Below are 23,181 nucleotides of genomic sequence, written 5' to 3'. Positions count from 1 at the left end.
CCTTAAGTTTTGTCATTTTTCCCCTTGCATCAAGAGTACATTTATCATAAGGAGTTCATGAAGTGAAATTTTGTGTAATAATTCAGGAAAATGCTATGTCTTGCTTGCTCTGCCAAGACACAATCCCAAAAATGCTATGTCTTGCTCACCCTGCCAAGACACAATCGCAAAAATGCTGTCTTGCTTGTTCTGCCAAGACACAATCGCAAAAACTGCTGTCTTGCTTGCTCTGCCAAGACACAATCCCAAAACCTTGCATAATCACTCAGGCAAGAAATGTAGATCACCATGACATGAACTATAGGTCAGTGATGTGATTAATATTTCTAATGTACATACCGGTACACCCATAAAATGTTATGACTGTACACAACATCAAAGAAATAGCTTAATGCAAAAACGTGTAATTATTGTAGTATGAAAAGGTCATTGACTTAACATACGTACTTGCTTATAAGAGGATTCCATCTGCAAACTGCACAGACCCAGATCTACTGGTGCATAATGCACTGGCAGATCTGGGTTTGTGCAGTTTCTGAGGAGTAATCAGTAGAACAAGCAACATAGACCCTAATATGCAGGCACATAATGCTATGGCAGATCTGGATGGGTTTTTTTGCAGTTTGGCTCAACTTGCGAGTACATGAGGTACTTCTGCCTGGTTACAGGCTGATTCGGACCATGGCTGATTTGGAGCAGGCTTATTCGGTCCAAATTATGGGCTGATTCGGACCCGATTTTTGGCTGATTCAGACCATGTGAAATATCAATAAGTTTCGTCTGAGATTTAAATGTGACACTTACATTTGTTTAAGACACGATATTTCTCATTATTTCCCAGGTACATTGAGCAGTTCAAATATGCATTTAAGGAATCGATCATTAAATTGTATGCAGATTGTTGGGGACAAAAATCGCTAAAACAGTGTCCATGCAGCAACATTTATTCATACATATTGATCCGAGTTTATATTATTTGTGTCCACACATACTGGTCTTTGTAGGTTTATGCCTTTGCTAGATTTATGTAGAATTTATTTATACTGTCTGTTTTGCTATATACTAATAGTACTACATAAAACTTATATCTTAAAGGAGAAAGTCAAGTTTTGCAAACATAACCGTTTTTCTGTTTTATTTGTTTGTCTTTATGTTTTGTATTTGCCTTTGAAAAAGACTCATGAAGAGTCGGAAGTGCTTAGGCAAGTTAGATACTAGTTTTGCAGTGTGTTCGTTGGCAGTTTATTGCATTTATACATACATACATACATACATACATACATACATACATATATATATATATATTATTTTGGTTGAAAAAATCTAAATGCTATAGTTAATATGGAGTTTGTTCAGATTTCGAGAATAGAAATTTGCTAAAAACTGTCTCACGTAAATTTAAAAGCTGAATATCAACTTTTTATTTATTCTTAGAATGTCTGCGTAAACAGTAATAACTACTAAACTAAATAATGTGTGTGTTACACAGTTTTTCTTATAATAATTCACATGGTCCAAATCAGCCCGTCATCTGGTCTGAATCAGCCCATAATTTGGGCCAAATAAGCCCGTCATTTGGGCCAAATCAGCTATGGTCTGAATCAGCCATGGTCCAAATCAGCCAGCATTCCTTTTGCCTATGGTGTATAGTACCCATCAAGTTTCTTGGCTACATACAACAGTATTAGAGACAACAAGCCAAATGCAAGATGGCCTGTCATGCAAGACCAGATTTGTCATCCATTAATAAATATGGTATTATATCAAATGAAGACTACTAATGAGAATCCTGTTTTCGGCGGCCACCTTTTTGCTGCTGGAGCTTCTTTTTTAAAATCTTACTGCTGCTCTGAATGGAAAGTCACATCAAGATGGGGTTTTCACCAGAAGCTTTATTATAATGTTTAGATGGTCTTGAGTGAAAATGGTGCTGCTTGGCCAGCGAATAAGGTTTCCGTTGTGACCATCATGACAGTCTTGTTATTGCTCTTCCTCATGAATGGATAGTCATACCATCATGGGTTTTTCACTAAATTGATGTTGATCTGATTTTCAATATGGCTACCATGACAGCCATTTTGAAAATCTTTTTAATGGTACTCCTGAAGGGAAAGTCCAATCAACATGGGGTTTTCACCAGAACACTTTTTGATATCTACTTGGCCACAATCTAGAATATCTTATTGGTATTGGTCTTGACTGGATAGTCATATCTATGGTGGGTTTTTACCAAAAGAATTTTGGTCTCGTAGTTGGGTCCCAAATGATAATGGTGGTAATTTAACAATGGTCATCATGGCTGTTATCTTGAAAATCTTGTTATTATATCCTAATTTTTTCTGCATTAACTATGCAGAATGATGTGGATCAGTTTACTAAGTCACAAATGAAACATTACAAGCAGATGAATGAATGTGATATTCACAATGTTCATAACAAATGTGAGAGATGCAATATTGGAAGTATCATTATGACCATTTAAATAGTTATTTTAGGACAAATGTTTGCAACTTTTCGTAAATGAAATAGCTCAATTACCAGTGGTCTCTGGGGTCTAGCATAGAAAAGCACATAAAGGCCATGGGCTATCACATATCTGAGATGTACCATTTTACAAGTGAAAGTACTAAATGTGAGAAAAAAAATCGAATTGAACATTTTGGCCAAAAAAAAGTAAGGGCCTCAGAGTCAATAAGCCAAGACATTAAGAATTCTTATTTCCGCTGGCTGAAGGGACTGTCACACATCAGCTGCTTTGCAATTTTCCATGTCAACTTTTTTCATACAATATTTGTGATTTAGGCTAGCAATAGAAGCCAAATAGGTCATTGTATAGCTGGGGTCCTTTCAAAGAGCATGCAAGTCACAAGGCATAAACAGGTTTTCTTCAGCTGGTAATAACATTGGCAAAAAATATATCTACAATTTAGCATCTTGAATTTCCTCAATTTGTACTTTCTTAGTTCTAAAAATCCAAATTACATTAGCTGTGTCATGGGATATAAAAATTTTATTACACGCTGCGAAATGATACTTTAAGTTTGACTGTGCTCAAAATGAAATTAATGTGATATTCTAAAAGAGTTCATATTTTTCCCCAAATTATGATTTCAAACAATCAATGACAGAACAGAAACACACATGCAGCTGGTTCAAGGTGGGCTCCTCTCTTCTCAGATAAGAAGTACTTTGTATGGAACTGACACAGCTAATAAATACATTACATCACAAGCAGAATTGTGTAAAATCAACAGAAAAGACAAAACCATCCATTCTAAACCAACTGGGAAAGTTGTTGCAATGCACCTTCATTCACAATATTAAGTAGACCAAAATGACAATTCTTTTTTAAAACTAAGTTCAAAGGTCACTGGGCAGTGCTATGTGCACAGTAATATTGTTACTGTATATTGATGAATTTACAGTTAATATATTTTGGAATACAGCATAAATTCAATTACTTTGTTTATTGTTGTGTATTCTTTTCATTATTAATCCTTAGGTATAAAAACAAAATGAGTATATAATAAAAGAGGTTACTGCATTTGTATGGGAAAATACTAACTTGGTTTTTTATATATTAATACTGCACTTGCAAGGCTGTGCAGTATTACTCAGAAAAAACAATTCATATTTTCCCATACAAATGCATAAAACTACAATTATTGTTACTCCTAAATGAAAAAAATCATACTGACATGGGGATTTTCACAAGATTTCTAATGATGGCACCATGGAAGCCACTCATCCTAAACTGAAAGACTTTTCAACATGGGGTTTCACCATAAGACTTCTTATAGTGCCCAGTTAGGCCTAAATGAAAATGATGCAGATTTAACATTTAATATTGCCACCATGATGTCCATCTTTAAAATCATGTTGATATTCCTCCTGAACGCATGATTATATTGGCTTCTAATGATGTCCCTTGGTCTTGTATCAAAATAGTGCAGGTCTTACAACTGCAGCTAAAAATATGTGTTCTTATTTTGAATTGCCTAAAATTATGTTTGGTCTGAAGAGCATTAATCCTTTTTGAGAGATGTTTTGTTTTTGTAAATGTTAATGAAAGTAAAGGCATTAGTAAAATTAATATGGCTGGTATTGCACAAACAGGACCTCAGTCTGGACTGCAACTTGTATGCAATCCAGGAATCTGAATAAATGTTGAGTCTGACTTGTCAAATTTGGACCAGGTTGTTGCTGTTGAAAGAAATTCAAGTATGATTTGACCCAGTCTCAAGTCTAGACCTGATGGATCTTATGAAATAAATGCAAGATGCATAAAAGCACCACTAATTTGGAACATTCTTGGAACAAACTGGAGTATAAATATTGGTTGTGGAAGTGCATACTGACAGACTGATGTGCCCTTAGGGGCATTAGTATATGTGGACAACCTATACCACTACAGCAATCATAGCATTAGTCAAGGTATACAAAATAAACCAATTACAGCAATGTTACAGCCATGTAAATCCAATGATACCTGTCTGCAACGTGCAATCAAGAAAGTAACCTTTATGAACAGTGACCTTTACATATATGCTGAACACTACAGCAGAACTGAGCAAAATGTTTGTATGTCTTGTACAAGTAGGCATCCTCAATGCCTACCCCTTACTGATTAATATTAGCTATTGTTCACAAAAGGGCTAGGTCTGACTAAATGGGTATTTTTGTACACCTGAAAATAAAGCAGATCATAATAATGTTATGATATCCATCTGTCCAATATCAATGCTGTTTCTTAAAAAACAACTCGGGCTGTCAATTATCTAACTGTCTACAGTTATCAAACTTTGTGGATGGCTTTCACTTGGGCATAAGGGAGAAAAACTAACAATTTGGGTACAAAAAGGTAAAAGTCACAGAATGAAAGCAGATAAATTACTTTTACAAAATAACATTAGACATACATCACATACAAGGACCAAACTTTACCTGCATTTTGGATAAGGAGGAAACCTATCGGTTTTGGGGTCAAATGATCAAAAGTCAAGGTCACACAGACTGAAAGAAGAAAAAATATTTCTGCTCAATAACATTAGTTCTACATATCAGACCCTGGCCAAACTCTGTGGACATTGTATACTTGGGGAAAGGGACAATATTATTGGTTTCATGGTCAAAAGGTCAAATGAGAATGTCACAAAGAATGAAAGAAGAAAATGGTTTATGCACAAAACTTTTAGTTATTGACAATGTACCTATGCCAAAGTTTGTGAATAACTTGCATTCTGTAAGCTTAAAGGTTAGAAGGTAAGTTTACGCTAAAAGAAGAAACATGCTCCCTCAATAATCTGACAGCAACAAGGTCCATAAACATTGACCACAACACAGGGAAAAAATTGTGGTTAAACATTAAAAGGTGGTGGGGGCAAGCTTATATCTGAAAATTATAATCTCTTTTGTTCAACACAAATATTCATATCATGGATTTTAATATTAATGGATGCTTGCAAACTAATGGCAGACTTTTAAAATAAATCCATTGGACATTTAGTACTAACAAATATGTGCATCAGCAAAACTCCTCTCAGTTTTATGGCCTCTGATATAATTGTATGCAAACACAAATGATGTAAAGGCTCTGATCTCACAGACCTGTGTTGCACTGTCCCAGAACAACCCATTGATTAAAAGCAAATGTATAGATGTAGTTGTCAACAATGTATCATTTTAAAAGGAAATATTGCTGATATACAGCTGATATTACTGTGATTTTGGAACCTTCAATATATTTTAATTAGTTGGCGACAACTAATTTGTTAATTTACATGCATCACTGTGTCCAAGAACCATTAGATTCTCAAAAGTCATCAAAATAGCAGCTTAGCCACTGAATATGCACTTAGACTCTGGTGGAAATGCTCATGCTCACATCTGAATACATTAAGGCTTATTACATTTGTAATGACTAAATTAAAACCCAATTCAGTGACAAGTTAGAACACAAATTTCAGTGGATATCAGTAATTGGTATTTATTTCACTGTTGCCAGCCACCTGCAGGCATTTACCAACATTTTCATTGCTCAGTATTTTTTATATGTTGTGTTGTGTATATTTAATTTGCGTTATTGGTTTTTCTTCATGAGTTTGTGTTAAGCATATCTGTATTTTGTAAATGACCATTGTCCAAAATCAAGTTAATGGTCTACCTGACTAGTGATATTTATTTTGTAAACACCATATTACATACAGTATATAATATTTCTCTATGATATTTAGATCATTATTATTGGTGGTAAAGATGGTTTATTTGTATCCAAGAGTAAGACATTAGTTTTTCACTTAGAAAATCCTCATCTTGTGGACATCTCAGAATGTTTTAAATTGGAAACTGACCTATATACTGGCTCCATTACTGTGCCTTAGCTTTTTATATCAATGTTGTTTAATTAAAAATTACTCATTCCTATGATAACACTGTAAGTGGAATCAGTCTTATTATTGTGTTCTGTTCTTAATTTGAGTGGGTTTATTTATTTAAATTATTCACTGGAATTACAAAGAGTTCATTAATACTTCTTTGACTAAATCATTATTTTGGAATTATTGTAAATTCATTCCAGGACCTTTTGTACTATATTATTGTTACATCAAGACTGTAAGTACATTGCCACATTCCATGCCATTGGTACATTAGCACATTCTTGCCTACAGGCACATCAGCACATTCAATATTGGAATTTTTTGGGAACACCACTGGAATTCATTTGGGACTATACATCTGGTCTTTCGATATAACTTTTAGGACTATTTGAAATTTAACTAACAATACAGTACAGTATTTTGTATTCTAGGGAAATAAATTATCTGTTTTACAAAACTTGCTGTTTTTAGTGCTTTTCTGTTACTTAGTTTAAGACCACAGAATCATAACAAATGTTTTAATTTGAAAAAAATATTTTTCTTTGGGAAAATATAAAATTATATCTGATTTCTCATTCAAAATTTTTAAATTGTTTGATGATTATCCTGAATTTTGGTGCACTGACCATCATTTTTTGATGACAAAAAGATTAACGCATCAAACTTTTAATGACCAATTTAGATTTCTATTTTGTTTTAATGTTAAGCAAATAGATGCCTATTTTGCTTTTTCTATTAGAAATGTTGGATACATGCAGGTTTTCAAATTAACCAGGCACGCTAAAATGAGGCAACAGTGCAGTTTTAGTACCTTAACCAAGATTTGTGAAATGCTTGCACTTAATGTATGGAAGAGGACTATTCATTTTTAGTTCAAAGGTCAAGGTCATCATGACTAAAAGAAAGGTGACTTTTGTTGAATAGTTCTTGCTTTACAACAAGTTCCTTGACCAAAGTTTGTTCTGGGTCCAAAGATCAGAGGTCATAGTCATGTAAATCTAATTTAAAAAATACGGTTTCTACCAATCAAGTTTTACAAACATTGACAAATAACAGTGCTTACACCCTTGACTACTATACATAGGGCTGGTGTATTATTGCCATTCACTGTATTCTCATTCCCAAAAGTGGCAGACACTGAATGTAAATATTTTATCTCAATAAAAATTGTGTTACTCTTTAAAAAAAAATTTTTTTTCTAAATGTACAAAATGCAATGGTCACATTGCAGCTTTGATTTCAATTCAAAGTATCAATCAAATAATTTCTGTACATTTTCGCTTCTGAAGGCTTGTTTTCCCACTATTAAAGTAATATTTACCATTGAGTATGACCGTTCTTGTGTCCTAAAGGTTAGAGTGTGCACTTCAGATGCAGGACATTGCGGGTTGAAACCCCAGCCAAGTCATATCAAGGACTTATAATAATGGTACCAGCAACTGCCTTGCTTGGTGCTCAGCATTAAGAAGTTAGTGTTAGGACTGGTTGGCCTGGTGTCAGCATAATGTGACTGGGTGGGACATCATGCTTGATGTCCAGACCTGCCAAACCCTGACAAGTCTGTCTCAGTAAGGCAGTTTATTTTTTTTCCGTAAGATTGACCAGTTTTCAGTAAGGTGTAACAAAATATCAAAAACTGCTACTGTAAAGCTGGAAAACGTAAGTTTGACGCATTGACAATAAACATTATGTTCAAATGAAAAGTTTGTAAAGTAAGCGTAGACTTTATTCACAACTAGTACAGTTGCACAAACTCTAGTTCCTAACCCTATGCAGCTCAATGGCTAGTTGCTATCTCTCAACTTGACATAATTCTTGGAAATTCTTTTTCGTTTCACATGACGATGGCAATCATATTTACCGCCATGAGACATACTCAAATTGGTACATGATGTCCAATAAACATAATTGTGTCCTTTCCAGCTTTTATTCACAAGAATCTGAATACACCTTTTTATTCTTCTGTATTGATTATTAACACTTTTCTAGAAGCTTATTTTCCCTTTGGTCTTAAACCTGCATTGCTTTCTGGATGCCATTCTTAAAAATTCTATAATCACCAGTTTGATCATGCAGATACTTCACATGAACAAACAGGTGCATTCCAAAGCATCTGGGGTGCTGCTGTAAAATTAGTCTGGTTCCCTGACTAATTTCACTAATTCTAAGATGAAACCAGGATCCAAATAAAACATGGATGAACCAATTATCCAGATATTTTGGCAATGATCATTTTTCCATAGGTTTTGCTAGTATGCCATAAGTCCATACTTTAAGGGTAATTTTTGTAAGACTTACGGCAAAATTGTAAGAGTTGTCAGGTCTGCATGTCTGCGGCATTATACCCCAGTGCTAGACATCACTATAAACTGCCACAATGCAGACACTGAAGCAATATGACTGTAAAATTGCTAATGCTACAATAAAAATCCAAAACACACTCACACACACACCATCGACTGCAAGTGAGCACCCCCATCCAATTTCTGCTCTGCAAAGTCTTCTATTAAAATATTTTTGTTCTGAAAACAGATTAAGCATGCACCGTAATCTACATGAAACAACCACCCCCAAATGTGGCTGGAAACTTAAAATGTTTTTGTCATCAAATTTTCCATGCTTCACTGTGGGTTCAGATAAGTTTAGTGGACAGAGTGAATGGACAGTAGGTAAGAAGTATCAAGTCTGAATCCAAAGTTCTTTTTGCCTAAATTAACTTCTAAGGATGTTTTTCTTACAACATAATCCCAACTGGCATTTTGGTATCTATTTTTATTATCTGAAAATTCCAATAACGTCCTGCCTTATAACATACGTAAAGATGGCCACCATGACAGTCATACTGAATGTCAGATCACTTTAATTTAAAAACAATCAGATATTATAAGAAGTCTTCAAGTGAACATCACATGTTGATATCATAATTTGTTCAGTAGAAGCTCCAACAGCAAAACTGTTAAGATGGCCACTGAAGCAGCCATATAGAATATCTGAGCAACACCATTTTCATTTGGGGCCCCAAGTGGCTGAGTGGTCTAAAGCGCTCTCCGTTACGGATCACTGCCATCTCACCTCTGTCTGTGTGGGTTCTAGTCTAGGATTCGGCTAATGTGGGTATGCGAGAAAGCTTGCCAGTAGCTTCTCGTGGGTCAGTTGTTCTTCCTGGGGTTTTCCTGGGTTCTTCCGCTACCATTAATACTGGCCGCCATGCATAGCCTATCGTGTGCTGAAAAAGGGTGTTAAACACCACAACAACAACAACAAAAAATAACCACTTTCATTTAGTACCAGCTAGACCATGGGAGGACAGTGTGTGTAACATTTCATGGCAATCCTCTGAGTATTTTATGATGAGTACCGATAATGTACTTGTGCAAATGGATGGACAGATAATGTACAATAAACAGGCTCTATTTACATTTAAATGTGAAAACACCTGGGAAATCTTAAAACACCAGAGTGACATAAAATAGGTAGTTGTTTTATATCAGAGGACTCCTTTTACAGATCAAAGTGATTTGCACACAACTGGTAACTCTGGAAATATACAGGTAGAACATCCATTTTTTTGTAACCTATCTTCATAAACAGTGGCTTTGATTTGGACAAGGCAGTTTTATGGTGCTGCCAATGACGGATTTTTTTCTCCATTTTACACACCTTTGTAAATTTTCACTTTTTACAAGTCCTATCATATAAACATGCTCAATACATTATTAAATGAAATCTGCATCTTAAAATTTCACTTTTCTAAAAATATAAATGTTAAACAGGATTCTCCTGAATGAATTTTAAATTATTTCAATACTCAAATGAATCTCTCTTCTTCTTCTCTCTCTCTCCCCTGTATAGGCATATAACTTCATCTAAGCTGACAGAAACTAACATTACACATTCTGTTTATATTCTGAGTTGTGACTTTGATAACAATAAATCATTGACTTCGATAACAATAAATCATTAATCAACTTAATAGGAGTTTCATAGTACGGAATTAGAATGTCATTGTCCTGACCTTCTATTATATAGAAAAATCAACAGACTACTCAATATGTTCATAGGGGGAGTCGCATTCATTCAAGCTGGAAGACAGTGGTATTTGGTAACAACTAGTGAACTTCACTCTTACTGCTAGTTCATCAGTGTATAATCATTCACAACATAAATAAGCCTCCTAGTCAGATTGTTTAAAATTACAGGGTTTTAATCAGTACAATGGGTTTTAAAAAAATACAAGGAAAAATACAGGGATTTTACAAGAAATCATGAAGAAAAATAGGGATAATGACATGCTATTATTTGGATTGAATACCACATTTTGAAGTACATGAAACAACCAGCCAATACTAATAACCAAATCAATGAAATAATGTAAACATGTATCATACAACATGTGTAACTCACAAACACACATGTAATGAATACAGCCAGCATAATGGATCAGGCTGTATTCTTTATGGCATGTGTGTCAATACGAAAATGTAGCAATATTAAAGGAAATATGGACATCATAAAGATCCTTAAAAATTTAGGACTTATTGGGATTTATATAAAATACTGAGATGCTTGGAGGCAGTCAGAGCTAAACAGCTCGTAGAATTTAAGACAGAAGTATACTCATCAACTGAACAAATTTATAGCAACAGCTTCAATAAAATGCACACAAATTAGCTAAGAAATTCTTGAGAAATAATAATGATATAAAATTAAACTTCTAAACTCAAAATTTACCTCCATTTAACTTGACTTTTAGTTGAGTAATGCATTTTATGGCAAACCTTAAAGATGTCTCATGTAAGCATGGCTTGTACATTACATCATCTGGTTACAAAAATTGGTAAGATCAATTAGATTCAGGCCAGCTCTAATAGTTACTGAACTAATTCATTTTCAAAATAAAAATGACCAAGGCTTGCATGTTGACCTGGAGAAATAAAGAAAGTATTATAACCTGCATCATGGTATTTAAAAAAAACTTGTATTCATGCCCAGCATAGAAATGACTAATTAGGTTTCTTTCATGTTTAATTATTTAAGAATTTTATTTTGTATTTTAAAAACTGATATCATTCAATGATATTTCTAAAATATTACCAAATACATTCAAGATTAGATTATAAAGGCATATTCTTCCAATTTTTTTCAATTTTATTGAAAACCAAAATTCTAGTTTGGAAGCAAGCCTTCAATATATATTCCAATATAGTTACCGCTACAACAGATTGTATCCATAACCAGAATAACTCCATTCTTTGAAATTATTAGTATTTACACCAATTTTGCATAGATTCAAACATAAAAATGGAAATCCAATATTTCTGATTCCTGGGGTTGTCCCAACAGGTAGCAAGACTAAAAACATGTCACAGCATGTGCAGTGCAATTGAAATATCCCTTGCAGTCCAAAATGGATATGATCCATCACTTTTTCTTGCAAGCTGTAAGAATGTAATGTAGTCCAAATATGGCTAACTTGTCAAAATTTGTTACCAGATCATATACCTATTGTTATTCAAGTATGTTTAGTTTTTTCCGCAAAGAATAGCTCATACAGAAAATTATTTCTTAAATGTGCTCGTATTACATTACTTACAACGAATTACGGAAATATGTGTATGTAGGAAACAGAATAAATATGGTACAGAAATCTTAGAGCTAAAAACAACAAAGTCCTATGTAAAATAAAATCAAGAGGGTTAAATTATAATGTTTACTTATTTTAAAAAATGGATTTAATGCAGCCGTCTATTTTATTATGAACAATTTCTGCATATCAAGAATCTGAGTAGTCTTCTGTCTTAAATGATGTGTGTACACAGATGATTCCCTGTCTTAAATGATGTGTGTACACAGATGATTCCCTGTCTTAAATGATGTGTGTACACAGATGATTCCCTGTCTTAAATGATGTGTGTACACAGATGATTCCCTGTCTTAAATGATGTGTGTACACAGATGATTCCCTGTCTTAAATGATGTGTGTACACAGATTATTCCCTGTCTTCAACGATGTGTGTACACAGATGATTCCAACAAGGCAACATGCAGGGAGATTTGACCTGTTCCTTTACTGCATTTACAAAGTCAACCAGAGCTATTAATCAACAAGAAGGTTGGAGTCTTTTAACATGAATAAAAACCACAACTGAGCACAATAACAACATTATTAATGTTATGAACTGCTGTGGTAACAGAAAGTATGACTATTATATTTCTGAAATAACTCTTAACTAAAATTTGCAAGCCTGTAGTATAGATGTAGACAGTCTTTGTGCCTAACCAGCAAAGAACACTACAAAATAAAAAAAAATAATCAAAAAAAAGTCTGAAAAAGGGAATGAATTCAAGACCATTTATTTTTTAGCTGCAGAGTTTTGAAACCACCTCTAATATTCTTGAGTGATAAGATTTTCAATATGTCACTGTGGATTGGATAATGGATGTCTGAGTGGAACCATTTCCATTTAGGTCCAACTTGACATCATAAGAAGTCTTTTGGTAAAATAAACCCATGCTGATATGACTTTCTGTAATAAAAAAAGCAATAACATGATTTTACAAATGTCTGTCATAATGTAATTTTAATCACAAGGAATCAGATACTGGGACTATGACTAGTGCACAAAACAAGACTTCGACTCCACTGATAAACAGCAGACTTACAAAACAGTTGATACATTTTTTACTTCGGCATATATAGCATTGTAACATGACAACCCAGGCAAACAATCTTCCAAACTTTATTGCTGATTTTACCTATTTTACTGTATCTTTATAAAGGATTGTTCTAAAGATAATATCATGATCAATATTATATGCAATCTCTTGCTCATAACTGAAGTCATCCAACAGCTGGATGACAAACTCATTTACAAAGTTTCAATGAAATTGGATGAAAAATAAAATGCCTAAATTGAGATAGGAAACAAGCTCAGCCAATCAGATGAAAGTTATCTCATTAATATATGCTGATCTAACTTACTACAGATGTGCTGAAGGTGGAGTAGGCTCCAACTGGAATTTGGTCTCTTGAGTGGTAACATGCTCATCCAATCAGATTTAAGATTACATTATTATTATGTGTGGACTATTATCAAACCCCTCCAAGATCTTAACAATTTAAGCATATCAGATTAGAAATGTGGCATCTAGAATGGTAAGAAAGTCAACCAATCAGATGCAAGATTACCTCATTAGTATGCATGGGTCTAGCTCTTTATCTTGTTCAAGATTTTAATATCAGCATGGTCTAATCAGAAAAATGGCTTTCAGAGTTGTAACAACGTTAATTAACCAGATGAAAAACCTCAAAGGTGCATGACAACTCTGGGTGAGATGAGATAAAGTTATGCTGTGGAAAGCAAAGTTTGAAGGAAAAGCAATAAGGGGCTATAACTCTTTCAAATAATAATATGGATAACTTGAAATGAAACTCATTCGAGGTCTCATCAATATAATACCATAAGGCAATTTTTTGAAATCCAACTAAGCTTAGTAATATTATGCTGCAGAAACCAAACTAAGGAGGATGGACAATCAGGGGCCACAACTTATGTAAATGATATGATGAAATGTTATTAATTAAGATTTTATCAATACAAAATTACACACCAAATTTGTCTGAAATGCAACAAAGGCAAGTACAGTAATGCATGGAACCCAAAAAAAGTATGACGGACAATCAAGTGCCATAACTCCTGTAAATGATGACTTAGAATGCTGGAAATCAATCTCCTGCAAGATCTCATCATTATGAAGCCACATGTTAAATTATATTGAAATCCAACAAACTTTGATGAAGGTATCATGTGGAAACTAGTTAGAAGGATGAGCAGTCAGGGGCCCAAGACACTTTTAAAGGAGACTAAACACAAACTAGGCACACTTAAGCCTATAAGACAATGTTCTTACCAAAGTGCATCAGAATAGGTTAAATGGTTCTTGTGCTATGTGAGTTAAAACCAACATCCCATCTGAAGATATCCAGTTAAATGTCATGGGTCCCAACTCTATCCAAACTGGAGTTGACAAAATCTATTAAAGGTACATATAAAGCTATTAGACAATGTACACACCAAATTGCATCAGAATAAGTTGAATGGTTCCTGAACTCTGCTGGTTTGGTATGTTTGAAGTTTGGTGGGGTTTGACACATGACAGGCTATAATATGGTGGCCAATATACCTGGTGGAGGAAGAACCTGGGAAGAACCAGTCCCATAGGAAGCTAATGGCAACGTTTCTCACATACCCTCGTTAGTTGATCCAAGTCTCAAACTCACGTAGACATAGGTGAGACATATGAGTGCTTTGATAAAGCAAGTACCTTAGACCATTCAACCACCTGGTGCTCCATGGCTACAAGAATTTACCGTAGTAGAAATGAATTGTGATAGAAAGCAAATTTTTCAAAGTAAATTATGTTTCTCTGAGAATACTTACTCAATCACATTACGTTAGGAAAATTTGCCTGCTACCTTGCAAATCCAGTCCTACTCAAGGATGAAAATCGTCTTATCCTGTCTATTTTTAGAGTGACAAAGAGCAATAACTGTCCATTACCTCCTCTTGATACCACCAGGTGTTGCCAGTTTGTAGCTGAGTGAGACATTAATGCAGATGCTCACATGGCAGGGTGGTTGGGAGGGTTTTTCAGTAATGTGATTGGGTAAGCATTCTCAGAGAAATGTAATTTACTTTAAACATTTGCTTTCTCCTTCGAATACATTCCCCAATCACATTACATTAGGGGAATTAAGTAACAGAAGGAGTGGATGCTGAGCTTTCGGCAACTACCTCCTGTATCCTTCTGGAGGAGGCACCATGTGGCCAAGTGGTCTAATCACTCACTGTTACAGATCACTACCCTCTCAAATATGTCTGTGTGGGTTCGAGTCTCAAATTCTGTCAATGAGGGTAAGTAAGAAAGCTTGCCAGTAGCTTCTTGTGAGTCGGTGGTTCTTAACTGGTTCTTCCTCCACCATTTATACTGGCTGCCATGTAGAGCCTATCTTGTGCTGAACAACAATTCTTCTGGAGATGAGTGGCTGGATTCCCCATATGAAAGATAACCCATTCTCCTAATGACCCAAGCAACACAGCTCGAGATCCCATATGTGTGTGTGTATATATATATATATATATATATATATATATATATATATATATATATATATATATATATATATATATATGGCTGAGAAGATGAAGCTGATATCTTCTCACCTACCAAACTTTTCACTTGCTTATCCAGTGAAGCTAATGGGCTGTGTTGATTGGTCTAGTTGGATCTGGTGGACATCTGTGCTGTTGTCACCAGCCCTACCAGATTCAACGTTTGTCTCTGTGGTGCTAGTTCTCAGAGGTAAAAACATGTGAAGGTTGACTGCATGCCAGCCAACAGCTTCTATAATGTCTCTGACGGAAAAATGGTGCTTGAAGGCAAGGCTTGCAAAAATGGCTCTAATCTCATGAGCTGTAACCCTCATGAGGTGACTGATCTTGAGAGCTCTCTGAGTATGCTGAGCATATACTAGTAACCCACTTCAACCACGAAGCAAGGGCTTGAGGAGTGATGCCTTGTTTTCCAGCACTGACACGGATGAAGTGATGTTTTCACTCGTCATGACTTGTCCTGGGGCACTGATGTGAGAATACTCTGATCTGGTGAGATGTCAGAGTACACCAAGCATATGACCCACTTCAGCCAGGAATAAAGAGCATGAAGCTTTATATCTTTTGTTCTGTCTCACAGAGACTGCTTGAAACTTTGGAGCAGTAATCTATGCAAGAAGAGAGGTTGCTTGTGCCATGACATGTCACTGTGCATCTTAAGTATTGCTTGAGGGTGCAGACAGGACCTTGCAAGGCTGTCTCTCTAGTCTTGTCTAAGGAAAAGAGAGGACGAATGTCAAATGGTTGCTTACCTAAGGACTGCAACTGATTCACGGCAACTAGGCCCGTTTGTGTAAGGAGGACTACCAAACGAACTGAACTGAACTGAAGACAGTTCAGGTCGACTGAAAGGGCATGTAGCTCACTGACCCTGCATGCAAAAGCTAAATTTTAGCTATCAGGAAATATGTCTTGTATGAAAGGAACTTGAGCAAAGCATGAGCGAGAGGTTCAAACTTGCTTGAGTTGAGCCAAGTTAAAACCCAAGATAAATTTGATTTTGGAAACAATATTATGGATTTTAGTTGCTGGAGATCAAAATTGTCTTACAGATCTGAGATATCTTTATCAAACCCAATGTCACATCTGCCATGATGTCAGAATGTGTCAGAGGCGATAGATCCCTGAGAGCACTAACAGAATCTTGCATGGCTGCTGTTCTTGACCTGGCTATGGAAATAAGTGAGCAGGGACACTGGATGACTACCAACAGGCAGTAATTTGTTCTGGGCTACAAATCCCAATAGTATCATGAGAACCACCGAACCCTCCAATCTGAACTGAACAGAGTTCCAGTGAACATAAGGAGGGATGCAGCCTTGGTCTGTGTGATAGTGTCTTTAGTGATGTGAAGGCTAGAAGTTCGAAGAGGTTCCAATCTAGCCATGTAAAAAAAACACCTGATTGGATCACTTTGGAGACAAATAAGGGATATTCATCAAGGAGACCAATATTGTCTAAAAGATATGATAGGTCTCTATCCCACCCAAGCATGTTGTCATGATGCTGGAATGTGTCCAATATCATTGGGCAGTAGCCTCTGGTAGCAATTGGGGTCCGAGTGTTTCTCCTTCAAGAAGAGAACCTGAGAAAGTCAGCTAGCTGAGGGATAGAGGCACACAGATGGGTGATATAGATGGTTACTCTTAAGATTTCTCCACAAATGAAAGTTTGAATTGTCTGACTTGCAAGACTGTCCAGGTAAAAGCCAAGCATGTTGAAGAAGAAGGCAGTCGATTCAGGTTAGCCAGAATCTTCGTGGGTGTATTATCATTGGGAAAAATAGACTGGTGATATAGGGCTTGTGCCCTCAAAGATGGACAATCTGGGTCATCATGCCATTCTGACCCCATAATTGTAGCACCATATGAGGGACAACAGAGGCCCACAACCCCTCCCAGATGACTGACAGTGGATCTCACAGCCCAAACTGCTGTGTCTAGAACTGGAGAGACAAAGGTGGGTAGCTGCTGATTTCACCTTGTCATCAAGCGGATGACCTTGAAGTGTGTGAATCCGAGTGGCGATCAATTGATGGAGGGGCAATTCTGGGACATGACCCCTTCTGGATTGATTCTCAGTGAAGTCAGTGATGTAGCCAGAAAGTGTATGAATTGAATGTTGATATGGAGATTGTTGCACCCATGTAGAAAATGTCAAATCAAAACTACCCACAAGTTGTCTGGTACCTCCCTATTTGAGGATATAAGTCACCACCACAGTGTTGTCGGATCGAAAGAGGACCATTTCACTCAAGGATTGATGTTTACAGAAATGAAAGGTACTGATGACAGCCTTCCTTCTTCCTTTCTAGGATACTGATGATTAGAGGCCATTCCCCAGGTGTCGCTAACAGTAGTGAAGGTCAGCAATGGGTGGGTACTCCTACCATGTGCACTAGTGGCAGTACTTTACGTTATTTCTGCCTGGGGTTCTTCACTGGAATTCCAGTGGTCAGCCAGCCTGTACTGCCCTACCGATGTGGGGATGATCAAATCATGACTGCTTGATTAAGAGGATGTAAATCAAGGTGTCAATGTGCTGGCAAGGCCTGCATAACAAGATGGCCAAGCAGGGTTAATCCTGCTGCCATATAATTGCCAAGGAGTTGCAAGAACTCTCCTGATGAAATCCAAGTCTTGACAGAAACATACTCAAGTTTGATGCTTCTGGGAGCACGAATACAAGGGGACATGCCAGATTCTGGTTAATTAAAAAATCAGTGTCCAAATGGACGAAATTCTGGGACAAAGGAGGTCTGACTTTCCCAGTTCATGAAAAGGCCTAGATGATCTAGCTGAGAAGGGAGATAGTTCCACCTTGGAGTAGGACGGAACGTATCATGTGTTTCTTTAAGATGCTGCCCAGGTACGCTGATGTCAATGTAGATGATGCCGCCCAGAACAGTGAGATGGCAGACTCCCTAGTGTGAGTGAAAGCCCAGGGGTTGATGAAGACCGAAGAGAAGAATGGTGATAATGATAATGGTGTGGCGGTAAGCGGAACATGGAAACTAGCAATAGATGTGGTGGATAGGGATGTGGAAGTATACAGGTCAAATCAAGACTAACAGCATACTTGCCTTGTCTGATGGAAAGGTAGAATGACATCGCCTTCCTAGTCTTGAATAGGGTGAGGAGACTCCAGTCGATGATGGGCCTCCACTTGCTATTTGCATTCCAAAAGCAAGTCCTGAGTAACTCATTGGGGAATGTGTTCTTAGAACAAGCACCCACACATTTTATGAGCAACCGTACCCTCTGTTACCAGACGGCATCCATCTCATGATCTAATGGTGCAATGTGCTGAGATGAGGAAATTGCTGATGAACCAAACCTGAAGCCATTCTTATTGGCCTGGATCAGCCCCCACACCTTCTCAGGGGACAGGGAGGTCCAGTGAGCTCAAATCGATTTTATACAGCCACTGTACTATTGCATGATAGGGATCAATGTGGGTGCACATGTGACTTTCGATGACTCATCACCCTTACTGTGCATCTGGCTCAGCTTCCAGTGCAACACAAGTCATGCCAGGTGACCATGAAGACTCCACTCGGCCATATCTGTGCAAGACATGAGCTCTCTCTTGAGTATAAACTGTGTGTTCTAATATCCGCCATCACAGCTAAAGACAGCACTGCCGGCATCACCACACTGACAGCACTGCTGGTATCTTTGGCTTTTCCTGTACTGTCTGCATTGCAGCACTACCTGCCTTTCTGGGTTACCTAAAAATGGGAAATATTCCCCTAATGTTTTGCTCAGACTGAAGAGAGTGGGGCTTTCACTGCTGTACCAATCAATGTAACTTATCCAGTGACGGATGGTCCCCTCCTTTATCCTCTCTGTCCCCCGACAATACAGTATATGTAGGTTCTGTGTGACAAACTTTACTCCAAGAGGGGGGATTCTAACGACCCCCACAAGGATTGCCACTGAGGCTGATTTGGTGTGAAAACAAAGGATGCCAGAGGTATCCTGCCACGACCTCGACCATATCTCTTTCCCCTTTGCCACTTTCTAAAGTACAGCCATGCATGTTTTTTTCTGACCAAACACTGCATGTTTAGCTCCTTCTGTTCAATGCTGAATGTGTGTAGTAAACATTCCTCCTGAAACGACATGAGACGATAGAAAAACAAAGCATAGATTAGCAAATTAGTATGTGACTAACAAGCTAATAGTATAAATCATCCAATTCGGCAGCCCAGACTACATATTATAGACAGTGTATATCATAAACAATGGATAATTAACAAAGTAGGAGTCCTGGCAGACTTCCATGCTTTGAAATTGCATATACATATATAAATGTTCTGAGGAAACAACAAAGACAAACTAAAGCAGAATCTAGTAATGGGTTGAAATTACTAGGTCGATAAAACACTGCCGTAACTAACAGACCGAGGAACATGTATCATAAACATAGGTCCTATATTAAGCTTAAGCACAATGCGTACATACTATAAACCGAACCAAGGTCATGGTAGTCTACCATGCACTGATACAAGAATCACACCTAAGTAGAAACTAGTAATATGCTGAAATTACTAGGATGCTGAAACTAAACACTGCTGTAACCACATGTTACAGATGCCACGTAACAGAAACCATGTATACATATAACTTAAACAAAACTGGAGTCATGGTAAACTTCCATGCCCTGAAGTGGCCTGTAGAAAGTTTAACTGATATATGCTAAAACGACACAAAACACATAAACTAAAGCCGAAACTAGAAATGTGTTGAAATTACTAGGTCTATAAAAACACTTTCGCAACTAACAGATTGGTGAAGTGTTATATCAGAAACCTATGGCCCTGTTTAAAACTTATGCTGCATGCTTAGCTAATACAAATTCTATCAAAACAGCATGAAACATAAATAAGTTAAGCATAATTATCAAGCAGCACTTCAAAATTTTGCTATTAAGAGCTTCGTAACAGACAAAGTAAGCTAAATAAGTCAAATGTATGCTAACCCATAATGACCTTGTGTAAGGTCAACGATAGCATGGTGGGATGGTGGTCCTACAAGAATAAGTCCTGACAAGTGAGAAATCTCTCAAAATATTGGCAGACTATGTAAAATATAGCATACAATCTGCAGTAGATAGATAAATCCACACTATAAATGCAAAATGAATGTTGGATGGGTCCACAGGAACAGAGAAAAGGGCTGGCTTGTCAAAGGCTATTTCACTATGTGTGTCTCAGCACACAATGAAGGTAAAAACTGGCAACACCTGTTGGTATCAAGGGGAGTTAATGGACAAGAATTACTGTCCTTTGTGCTGTAAAAATAGACAAGATAAAATGATTTTCACCTTTGAGTAGGGCTGGATTTGTGAGGTAGCAGGCTAATATTCCTAACATATTGTGATTGGGGAATGTATTCGAAGGAGAAAAGGGCAATAGCTCCAACAAAATTGGCTAAGAAAGGAAAACAATTTTTAAAAGGTACATGTACATGTAATAGACACTTCACCTATTAAAATAGCATTCAATTATCTATAAGTGTTAGTGACTTTTTGGTTAGAAAAAATGTGAATGGTCAGACATATCAACAGACACACAGAGGAGACAAAAAGGTGAGTACTACATGGCTCCTGCATTATGATGTGTGTAAATCAATATTCATGCATTTGTAAGCACCAAGATAAAACCTTTTAGATTGACTATCAAAACAGTCCATTCAATTACAGTCATTACTTCTTCAATCATTTCAGGATGTAACAATAATATGCTTCATGTGACCTGAGAATTGTATGGAAAAAATAGATATCATATATACAATACATCTGATAACCTCTACATTTCACAGTTTATAAGACAATTCTGTTGCACTGACATAGACATAATTCTATACAGACATGTACACAATTCATGAACTCAATTATTGCTGATTATGCAGGAGAAAAATGACATGGCCATATTATGTCTGATATATGAAGCATGAATGACAGTATTTTTTATTTTTTAAAACTCTAAATCTGTCTGGAACACACAATGTCAACAAGTCAAACACTTAAATCTTTCATTAAGTCTTTATATGTATGTTGCCAACACACACATATCAACTTAATATTGTTCACTAAGACCATTTGGGGCAGTATAAAAGACATTTGATTCATGACTGATCTCCATTCCATGTGGGCTCTGTTTTAATATGTACAAGTTCAGGATTAATTTCCTTCTGTTTTTCATCAAGAGCATTTGAGACTGTGTTGACAAGGGTTGTCAACAGAGATTTAGATTCCATTAATGCTGACAGGTAATTCTTGTTCAGTAGCTCAGTGCTGGTTGTCAATTTTTCCTGGACTGACAGCTGATGGCGGGCATTCTTCAAATCTAATATTAATTTTTGATACGCCTCTTCCTTCTTGCTTAGGCTTTTCTTTAGACTGTCTGAAAGCACATAATAGAGCAGTTCAAAATGCTGTCACTCATCTATTAAACAGGTCTAATTGGTCTAGACCTTTAATGCTTGCAAACTAATTTAGCCATAGCATGATAAAGTTTCCTTGTCTTTACAATGAGGTTCTTCTGTATTTCATCAAAACCTATTGTGACTATATTACTGTAATGATTATATCAACTATTCTATGCAAAACCTATTGTGACTATATTACTGTAATGATTATATCGAAGGGACTGATGCTCCACTGTCCAAAATTAACTTCCAGGAATTCAAAATTATTTCTTTTAACTGCGAGTGCTGAAACTATCTCTAATCTTCTTGAGTTGGATTTTCAAATTAATTACTGTAACATGCATATTGGATGATGTAAGATCAGCACTGTTGTTATTTTGGACAAACATGACACCATTAGAAGAATTCTGGTGCAAACTCCAAGCCAATATGATCATCAATTTGGAAATTTAATGACTAGATTTTCAAGATGTTCATTGTGGCAGCAATATTGGGTGTCTACAGGGGCACCATTTTCATTTAGGACCAACTAGATCTCATAAGAAGTCTTTTGATGAAAACACTATAACATTTTCAGGAGTAGCAATAAGGTTTTCAAGGTGGCCACTGCTAAAGCCATACTGGATGACCAAGCAGAACAATTTTCATTCAACTAGACATCATAAGAAATCTTCCTGTAAAACCACCATGTCAAAGTAACTTTCTGTCTAGGAGGAATAGAGATAAAAAGATTTCACTGGGGAACGCTGTGGTGGCCATATCAGCACAATTTTCATTTGGGACCAACTACACATCATAAGTCTTTCTGTGAAAACCCCATGTTGATATGATCATCCACTCAGGAAGATTAATGATAAAATTTTCAAGATGGGTATTTTTTTTTGCAACTATAATGGATGTCTGAGCAGAACCATTTTCATTCAGGAGCAATTAGACCTCGGGATGAATGTGTGTGTCAAGTTTCATGGCAATTCTCTGAGCAGTTTAGGAGAAGCACTGATGACAAACTTGTGGTGACATATGGCCAACACATCTGATATCAAACAAAAGATATGCAACAGGCCATCCCAAAAGTTCTTCTAGTTAGTGACCAGAAAAGCCCCCCAAAAATTATATTTGCAATAAAACTACACATGAATTGGATTCCACAAAATTCTCAAATAATGGTCCAGAAGTAGATTTTCTTGGCATATTAAG

The 23,181-nt window shown here is 36.4% G+C and overlaps 1 protein-coding gene across 2 annotated transcripts in view; it reads right to left on the bottom strand.

Moving 5' to 3' along the window:
- Positions 1-12,715: 12,715 nt before the first annotated feature.
- Positions 12,716-23,181, bottom strand: part of LOC149802715 (cell division cycle and apoptosis regulator protein 1-like) — a 97,141-nt gene continuing 86,675 nt past the window's right edge. For both annotated transcript variants that reach the window (XM_089952126.1, XM_089952127.1), the window contains one exon: positions 12,716-21,959. In XM_089952126.1, coding sequence (XP_089808252.1) covers positions 21,682-21,959 — 278 coding nt within the window. In that variant the 3' untranslated portion in view covers positions 12,716-21,681. The remainder of the gene's footprint in view (positions 21,960-23,181) is intronic.

The sequence above is a fragment of the Sinohyriopsis cumingii genome, chromosome 3 (assembly GCF_028554795.1).
Source record: "Sinohyriopsis cumingii isolate HCF-2022 chromosome 3, ASM2855479v2, whole genome shotgun sequence".
In the NCBI taxonomy this organism is placed as follows: domain Eukaryota; kingdom Metazoa; phylum Mollusca; class Bivalvia; order Unionida; family Unionidae; genus Sinohyriopsis; species Sinohyriopsis cumingii.
This window is presented reverse-complemented; position numbering and strand designations above follow the sequence as displayed.